At 45.4% G+C, this 9,143-nt stretch overlaps 2 protein-coding genes across 3 annotated transcripts in view; one reads left to right on the plus strand and one right to left on the minus strand.

Annotated features, from left to right (window-relative positions):
• LOC124019742 (C-myc promoter-binding protein-like) overlaps positions 1-25 on the minus strand; it is a 7,829-nt gene extending 7,804 nt beyond the window's left edge. The window contains exon 1 of the mRNA XM_046335164.1: positions 20-25. Coding sequence (XP_046191120.1) covers positions 20-25 — 6 coding nt within the window. The remainder of the gene's footprint in view (positions 1-19) is intronic.
• Positions 26-629: 604 nt separating this feature from the next.
• On the plus strand, positions 630-7,431 carry LOC124019741 (C-myc promoter-binding protein-like). Of its 2 annotated transcripts, XM_046335162.1 has the most exons (5): positions 631-738; positions 1,842-1,868; positions 2,523-2,685; positions 5,038-5,102; positions 6,092-7,431. In XM_046335162.1, the coding sequence occupies exons 1-5, from the start codon at positions 636-638 to the stop codon at positions 6,226-6,228; spliced, it is 495 nt and encodes a 164-aa protein (XP_046191118.1). In that variant the 5' UTR covers positions 631-635; the 3' UTR covers positions 6,229-7,431. The 2 variants fall into 2 exon arrangements, with proteins under 2 accessions (XP_046191119.1, XP_046191118.1); XM_046335163.1 differs by lacking the exon at positions 1,842-1,868 and having other exon boundaries at positions 630-738.
• The last annotated feature ends 1,712 nt before the right edge of the window (positions 7,432-9,143 follow it).

A 9,143-nucleotide genomic window follows, 5' to 3' on the forward strand; every position in this document is an offset into this window, starting at 1 on the left:
CCCTGTCTATACACCTCACCCCCATCTCACCCCTTATTCCCTGTCTATACACCTCACCATCTCACCCCTTATTCCCTGTCTATACACCTCACCCCTTATTCCCTGTCTATACACCTCACCCCTTATTCCCTGTCTATACACCTCACCCTTATTCCCTGTCTATACACCTCACCCCTTATTCCTGTCTATACACCTCACCCCTTATTCCCTGTCTATACACCTCACCCCTTATTCCCAGTCTATACACCTCACCCCTTATTCCCAGTCTATACACCTCACCCCTTATTCCCAGTCTACACATCTCACCCCTTATTCCCTGTCTACACACCTCACCCCTTATTCCCTGTCGATACACCTCACCCCTTATTCCCTGTCGATACACCTCACCCCTTATTCCCTGTCGATACACCTCACCCCTTATTCCCTGTCTATACACCTCACCCCTTATTCCCTGTCTATACACCTCACCCTTATTCCCTGTCTATACACCTCACCCCTTATTCCCATTGAGCTGGTGTGTGTGTGTCTCATATATATTGTCATTGAGCTGGTGTGTGTGTCTCATATATATTGTCATTGAGCTGGTGTGTGTGTCTCATATCTGTCCCTGTCCGTCCCCAGGTCCTCGCCATTGGATGTCAGAGGACAGTAAACACGTGTTGATCCAGATCTTATGGGACAACCTCAAGCTGCACCGGGATCTCATCCAGCCGTTCTACATCCTGTGGAACACGCAGAGTAGGTCCCAGTACACAGCAGGTCCTGAAACCGTCTCAGTGAAATGCATTAAGTCACAGTGTACAGCAGGGTATGAAGCCGTCTCAGTGAAATGCATTAAGTCACAGTCTACACCAGGGTATGAAGCCATCTCAGTGAAATGCATTAAGTCATATTCTACAGCAGGTCCTGAAACCATCTCAGTGAAATGCATTAAGTCACAGTGTACAGCAGGGTATGAAGCAGTCTCAGTGAAATGCTACACAGGTATGAAGCCTCAGTGAAATGCATTAAGTCATATTCTACAGCAGGAAACCATCTCAGTGAAATGCATTAAGTCACAGTGTACAGCAGGGTATGAAGCAGTCTCAGTGAAATGCATTAAGTCACAGTCTACACCAGGGTATGAAGCCGTCTCAGTGAAATGCATTAAGTCACATTCTACAGCAGGGTATGAAGCCATCTCAGTGAAATGCATTAAGTCACAGTATACAGCAGGGTATGAAGCAGTCTCAGTGAAATGCATTAAGTCACAGTCTACACCAGGGTATGAAGCCGTCTCAGCACCTTGTTTTATCAAGGAACAGATAAAGCCATAAGTCTGCAATTTAATGTGGTTTTAAGAAGAGCATATCTGTATGAATTGTGGATGTCTTGTAGCCTAACTCTGTAGCCTAACTCTGTAGCCTAACTCTGTAGCCTAACTCTGTAGCCTAACTCTGTAGCCTAACTCTGTAGCCTAACTCTGTAGCCTAACTCTGTAGCCTAACTCTGTAGCCTAACTCTGTAGCCTAACTCTGTAGCCTAACTCTGTAGCCTAACTCTGTAGCCTAACTCTGTAGCCTAACTCTGTAGCCTAACTCTGTAGCCTAACTCTGCAGCCTAACTCTGCAGCCTAACTCTGCAGCCTAACTCTGCAGCCTAACTCTGCAGCCTAACTCTGCAGCCTAACTCTGCAGCCTAACTCTGTAGCCTAACTCTGCAGCCTAACTCTGTAGCCTAACTCTGTCAGATGGAAGAGCTCTGAACCATGGGCTGCTATGTGGCAGCCATTTTGGATCTCTGTGTGCTGTAATGTCTGGGAGCTAACAGGGGTCTGTTGTTCTCTGTTCTCTGTGTTTCAGGGCTTAATTGTGCTCTGTTGTTAGACAGTGAGTGTTCTCTTTAGGACTCGGCAGTCGAGCCTCTCTCCTTTGTCTCTCTGTGTGTCCTGTCTGCTCTTCTCTGCTTTGCTGCACCCTGTTTGTTCTCCTTGTCGTCGTTTTGGGGAAAACCTGTTTTCGTTTTCTGTCCTCAGTGACTTTATGTGGTTGAAAATGCATCGCTGTATTGCTGTTTTCCACTTGGCTGACAGTCTTGGGAATTCTGTGGTCTTTGGTCGACTTGTCTAAATGATGTTGTTTCTAGTGATTTGTTTTCTTCAGTTCTTCCAACATTTTAATGTGTGTCTTCGTCTAGTTGGATCTCAAATACACTCCTGTATTATCAACTCCTGTATTTGAGATTGTATTTGGGTTAGCATCTGTGTTTTACTGTGTGTGTGTGTGATCGGTCTTGCATACCTACGTGTGTGTGTGTGTGTGTGTGTGTGTGTGTGTGTGTGTGTGTGTGTGTGTGTGTGTGTGTGTGTGTGGTGTGTGGTGTGTGGTGTGTGGTGTGTGGTGTGTGTGTGTGTGTGTGTGTGTGTGTGTGTGAGATCGGTCTTGCATACCTACGTGTGTGTGTGTATACGTGGACACGTTTGTTATATATGAAGTGTGTATTAGTGTAGCCTACATATCCATCTTTCTGACCCCTGCCTCCAGGTGTGGGCTACCCGTTGTGTCGCCCTGTGTGCGAGGCGGAGCGTCCGTTTGGGGAGGAGCTACTCCACAGCGTGATCAAGAGCATCCAGAGGAACGATGTTTCTCGACCAATGGGACAGCTCCTACAGCTGCTCGGGCAGAGCCTGGGGGTCAAGAGGCAAAGGTCAGGGGTTACACATTGATGACGCCATTGTCCAGGGGCATGTTGTGGGGCGGCAGGGTAGCCTAGTGGTTAGAGCGTTGGACTAGTAACCGAAAGGTTGCAAGTTCGAATCCCCAAGCTGACAAGGTACAAATCTGTCGTTCTGCCCCTGAACAGGCAGTTAACCCACTGTTCATAGGCTGTCATTGAAAATAAGAATTTGTTCTTAACTGACTTGCCTAGTTAAATAAAAAATAAAAATAAATGTTGAGGGGGATGTAACGCTACTGAAACATTCAGATAGAAATGTTTAATGTAGAACTTAATTGTCTGCCAGGATAAAGAATCATCAGCTCTATTTGTCCTATTTCTATCCCTCTGCAACATTCAGAGCACATCACTAAATGCCATCGCTCATCCATATATTTATATGTACAGTTGAAGTAGGAAGTTTACATACACTTAGGATGGAGTCATTAAAACTTGTTTTTCAACCACTCCACACATTTCTTGTTAACAGACTATAGTTTTGGCAAGTTGGTTAGGACATCTACTTTGTGCATGACACAAGTCATTTTTCTAACAATTGTTTACAGACAGATTATTTCACTTATAATTCACTGTATCACAATTCCAGTGGGTCAGAAGTTTACATACACTAAGTTGACTGTGCCTTTAAACAGCTTGTAAAATTCCAGAAAATGATGTCATGGCTTTAGAAGCTTCTGATAGGCTAATTGACATCATTTGAGTCAATTGGAGGTGTACCTGTGGATGTATTACAAGGCCTACCTTCTAACTCAGTGCCTCTTTGCTTGACATCATGGGAAAATCAAAGGAAATCAGCCGAGACCTCAGCAAAAAAAAATTCTAGACCTCCACAAGTCCGGTTCGCCCTTGGGAGCAATTTCCAAACGTTTGAAGGTACCACGTTAATTTGTTCAAACAATAGTATGCAAGTATAAACACCATTGGACCACGTAGCCATCATACTGCTCAGGAAGGAGACGCCTTCTGTCTCCTAGAGATGAACGTACTTTGGTGCGAATAGTGCAAATCAATCCCAGAACAGCAGCAAGAAGATGCTGGAGGAAACAGGTACAAAAGTATCTATATCCACAGTAAAACGAGTCCTATATCGACATAACCTGAAAGGCCGCTCACCAAGGAAGAAGCCACTGCTCTAAAACCTCCATAAAAAAGTCAGACTACAGTTTGCAACTGCACATGGGGACAAAGATCGTACTTTTTGGAGAAATGTTCTCTGGTCTGATGAAACAAAAATAGAACTGTTTGGCCATAATGACCATCGTTCTGTTTGGAGGAAAAAGGGGAGGCTTGCAAGCCGAAGAACACCTTCCCAACCGTGAAGCAAGGGGTGGCAGCATCATGTTGTGGGGGTGCTTTGTTGCAGGAGGGACTGGTGCACTTCACAAAATAGATGGCATCATGAGGTAGGAAATTTATGTGGATATATTGAAGCAACATCTCAAGACATCAGTCAGGAAGTTAAAGCTTGGTCGCAAATGGGTCTTCCAAATGTACAATGACCCCAAGCATACTTCCAAAGTTGTGACAAAATGGCTTAAGGACAACAAAGTCAAGATTTTGGAGTGGCCATCACAAAGCCCTGACCTCAAATCCCATAGAACATTTGTGGGCAGAACTGAAAAAGCATGTGCGAGCAAGGAGGCCTACAAACCTGACTCTGTTACACCAGCTCTGTCAGGAGGAATAGGACTAAATTCACCCAACTTATTGTGGGAAGCTTGTGGAAGGCTACCTAAAACGTTTGATCCAAATTAAACCATTTAAAGGCAATGCTACCAAATACTAATTGAGTGTATGTAAACTTCTGACCCACTGGGAATGTGATGAAAGAAACACAAGCTGAAATAATTCATTCTCTCTACTATTATTCTGACATTTCACATTCTTAAAATAAAGCGGTGATCCTAACTGACCTAAAACAGGGAAACTTTACTAGGATTAAATGTCAGGAATTGTGAAAAACTCAGTTTAAATGTATTTGGCTAAGGCGTATGTAAACGTCCGACTTCAACTGTACAAATTCTCATTCACCCCTTTTAGATTTGTGTGTATTAGGTAGTTGCTGGGAAACTGTTCGATTTTACTTGCACTTCGCTACACTCAATAACATCTGCTAACCAAGTGTATGTGACCAATAAAATGTGATTTGATTTGAGTCCGTTGGTGTAAATATAGCAAGGTTGGGAAAAAGGTTACGGTCAACATTAAGTATCATTAGCCCCTTTGATGTCAAAGACAGACAGACATTCATGCTATCTACTGTAAGTAGTCTGCTTAATGTCCTCTGTAACATCTAACGTCCCTGTGCCCTTCCCTCTGCAGGAGTCTGTACAGAGACATCCTCTTCCTGTGTCTGGTGGCTCTGGGAAAGGACAACATTGACATCGGTAAGTCTGCGTTCATTGTGCTAGTAGTTTCAGAAGTACTGTAGTGTACTCACAGCCAACTACTCTTCAGGTGCAACAAGGCACAGAAACATCCTCTAGAAGTCAACCCATACACGTCCTCTAGAAGTCAACCCGTACACGTCCTCTAGAAGTCAACCCGTACACGTCCTCTAGAAGTCAACCCACACACGTCCTCTAGAAGTCAACCCGTACACGTCCTCTAGAAGTCAACCCGTACACGTCCTCTAGAAGTCAACCCACACACGTCCTCTAGAAGTCAACCCGTACACGTCCTCTAGAAGTCAACCCGTACACGTCCTCTAGAAGTCAACCCGTACACGTCCTCTAGAAGTCAACCCGTACACGTCCTCTAGAAGTCAACCCGTACACGTCCTCTAGAAGTCAACCCGTCCACGTCCTCTAGAAGTCAACCCGTCCACGTCCTCTAGAAGTCAACCCGTACACGTCCTCTAGAAGTCAACCCGTACACGTCCTCTAGAAGTCAACCCGTACACGTCCTCTAGAAGTCAACCCGTACACGTCCTCTAGAAGTCAACCCGTACACGTCCTCTAGAAGTCAACCCGTACACGTCCTCTAGAAGTCAACCCGTACACGTCCTCTAGAAGTCAACCCGTACACGTCCTCTAGAAGTCAACCCGTACACGTCCTCTAGAAGTCAACCCGTACACGTCCTCTAGAAGTCAACCCGTACACGTCCTCTAGAAGTCAACCCGTACACGTCCTCTAGAAGTCAACCCGTACACGTCCTCTAGAAGTCAACCCGTACACGTCCTCTAGAAGTCAACCCGTACACGTCCTCTAGAAGTCAACCCGTACACGTCCTCTAGAAGTCAACCCATACACTGTTGAATGCTCCTTCAGTGGACTGTGGAGTTTTTCACTAGCAGGTCTTCAGTTTAAATGACATTTAAATCGGTGTTGAACATCGTTGTGTTATAACGCGTCTCACTCTCTCTCCTCCCTCCAGACGCTTTTGACCGCGAATACAAGATGGCGTACGACCACCTCAGCCCCAACCTGGTGAAGCTGACGCACAACTGCGACCGTCCGCCCAGCGCTGGGGTCATGGAGTGTCGCAAGACCTTCGGAGAACCCTACCTCTGACCTCTGACCCCTTTACCCCTGACGTTTCACCTCCGACAGACACTCCACCCGGCCAGTCACCTCCGTCACCCGGCCAGTCACCTCCGTCACTCGGCCAGTCACCTCCTCCACCCGGCCAGACACCTCCTCCACCCGGCCAGCCAGTCACCTCCGTCACTCGGCCAGCCAGTCACCTCCGTCACTCGGCCAGCCAGTCACCTCCGTCACTCGGCCAGTCACCTCCTCCACCCGGCCAGCCAGTCATCTCCGTCACTCGGCCAGTCACCTCCTCCACCCGGCCACCCAGGCCACTCCGTCACTCGGCCAGCCAGTCACCTCCGTCACTCAGCCAGTCACCTCCGTCACTCGGCCAGTCACCTCCTCCACCCGGCCAGCCAGTCACCTCCGTCACTCGGCATAGCACAGCCGTGGGTAGCCCACATGGGTAGGGTTGAAGAGATCTTTTGCGTCCATGAAAAGCACATGTATAAAATCCATGTATTACAACGGTGGCTCTCCCAAAGAGGACTGAGGAGCTTTAAAGACGAGCTCAGGAATCCACTTTAGAAAGACGTACAGAATGCGTGACGATGAGCTTGTTGACACTGTGATGTTTGGGGTCATGTCCGTCACCTGTGAGAGATGTGACGGGGCTGACCAGAGACTGACGGAGCTGACCAGAGGCTAGTGGAGCTGACCAGAGACTAGTGGAGCTGACCAGAGACTAGCGGAGCTGACCAGAGACTAACAGAGCTGACCAGAGACTAGTGGAGCTGACCAGAGACTAACAGGGCTGACCAGAGACTAACGGAGCTGACCAGGGACTGACGGAGCTGACCAGAGACTAGCGGAGCTGACCAGAGACTAGCGGAGCTGACCAGAGACTAACTGAGCTGACCAGAGACTACCGGAGCTGACCAGAGACTAACGGAGCTGACCAGAGACTAACGGAGCCGACCAGAGACTAACGGAGCCGACCAGAGACTAACGGAGCCGACCAGAGACTAGTGGAGCTGACCAGAGACTAACAGGGCTGACCAGAGACTAACGGAGCTGACCAGAGACTAACGGAGCTGACCAGAGACTAACGGAGCTGACCAGAGACTAACGGAGCTGACCAGAGACTAAAGGAGCTGACCAGAGACTAACGGAGCTGACCAGAGACTAACGGAGCTGACCGACCAGGGGGTTATTATGTAGTCTGACCAGTCTCACAAAAGGGATGTTGTTTTTTAAAATCCCATCTCATCACCTGGTTGTTAAAGGTTCTGGACGTACCCCTCTGGATGGATGGAGATCATACTCATTAACGTAACAACGCTTTCACACACAATGACATCTTCTATTTCGGGGTATTTATGTTTTAAGAAATCTTGTACAAATTGTGACATAAAATACAAAATGTACTTTATATACGACAGTAGTAGTAGGGACCTTTTTATAAAAAATAAAAAAACATTTGTATTATATAGTCATATATAGAGACTAATATTAGCAATATTTTACTTGAATTCTATTTATACAAAGTAAGACTTTTATTTATTTTAGTCTGTTTTATTTGTTTAGCTGGATGTACTGGCTTCGTGTCAGGGTGAAACATCTATTCCTCTCCTCCTGTGGTTGATGGATGTACTGGCTTCGTGTCAGGGTGAAACATCTATTCCTCTCCTCCTGTGGTTGATGGATGTACTGGCTTCGTGTCAGGGTGAAACATCTATTCCTCTCCTCCTGTGGTTGATGGATGTACTGGCTTCGTGTCAGGGTGAAACATCCATTCCTCTCCTCCTGTGGTTGATGGATGTACTGGCTTCGTGTCAGGGTGAAACATCCATTCCTCTCCTCCTGTGGTTGATGGATGTACTGGCTTCGTGTCAGGGTGAACCATCTATTCCTCTCCTCCTGTGGTTGATGGATGTACTGGCTTCGTGTCAGGGTGAAACATCTATTCCTCTCCTCCTGTGGTTGATGGATGTACTGGTTGGAAGTATTGTATCAGTGAGGGCATTCAAAGATTCACTCAAAACAACTAAAGTCGCTTTAAAACTGCCAAAATATTGCGTTTAAATACTTCATTCATTACTTTGACGTTTACAAAATTGATTGACCACTGTTTCTGTTTTTAAAGTAATGTGCGACTGTAAAACAGACTTTGACATCTTTGGCACAACGTGCTGCATGAATCGGCTCCTCAGATATCAGTATTAATATCATTAAAGTTGAAGTACCTTTTAAAGTACATTCCAGTTAAAGTGAAGTACCTTTTAAAGTACCTTCCAGTTAAAGTGAAGTACATTTTAAAGTACCTTCAAGTTAAAGTTGGAGTAACTTTTAAAGTACCTTCAAGTTAAAGTGAAGTACATTTTAAAGTACCTTCAAGTTAAAGTTGGAGTAACTTTTAAAGTACCTTCAAGTTAAAGTGAAGTACCTTTTAAAGTACCTTCAAGTTAAAGTTGGAGTACCTTTTTAAAGTACCTTCAAGTTAAAGTGAAGTACATTTTAAAGTACCTTCAAGTTAAAGTGAAGTACCTTTTAAAGTACCTTCAAGTTAAAGTTGGAGTACCTTTTAAAGTACCTTCCAGTTAAAGTGAAGTACCTTTTAAAGTACCTTCAAGTTAAAGTTGGAGTACATTTGAGGACCTCTGTGTACTGTTAAGAACATGTAGTTACCCTTTTGCTATATGGAGGGAATATTGCTACACGACAGTAGGTTCCGTGTTATTCACCTATACGTGTGGGCCTCTCTTCAGGTGTTATAAACTGGGAATAGTGGGAATTTACAAGGAACGTATGGGGTTGTTCAATACTTTTGAGGTAACTTTTATTTTATAAAACTTTTATTTTATTTTAATTGATGTGTTTCAGAACCCAAAAAATTATAATCCAGAACAGTACAATGGTACAGTGTGTACACTGAACAAAAAATATAAACGCAACAT

The sequence above is a fragment of the Oncorhynchus gorbuscha genome, unplaced genomic scaffold (genome assembly GCF_021184085.1).
Source record: "Oncorhynchus gorbuscha isolate QuinsamMale2020 ecotype Even-year unplaced genomic scaffold, OgorEven_v1.0 Un_scaffold_662, whole genome shotgun sequence".
Lineage (NCBI taxonomy): Eukaryota > Metazoa > Chordata > Actinopteri > Salmoniformes > Salmonidae > Oncorhynchus > Oncorhynchus gorbuscha.

Excerpts from the sequence above, each read along its gene's own strand:
- LOC124019741 (XM_046335162.1), top strand. The coding sequence starts at position 636 with ATGTCAGAGGACAGTAAACACGTGTTGATCCAGATCTTATGGGACAAC. Across the intron at positions 739-1,841 it reads CATCCTGTGGAACACGCAGA|GGCTTAATTGTGCTCTGTTG; the intron begins GTAGGTCCCAGT and ends TCTGTGTTTCAG. Across the intron at positions 5,103-6,091 it reads AAAGGACAACATTGACATCG|ACGCTTTTGACCGCGAATAC; the intron begins GTAAGTCTGCGT and ends TCCTCCCTCCAG.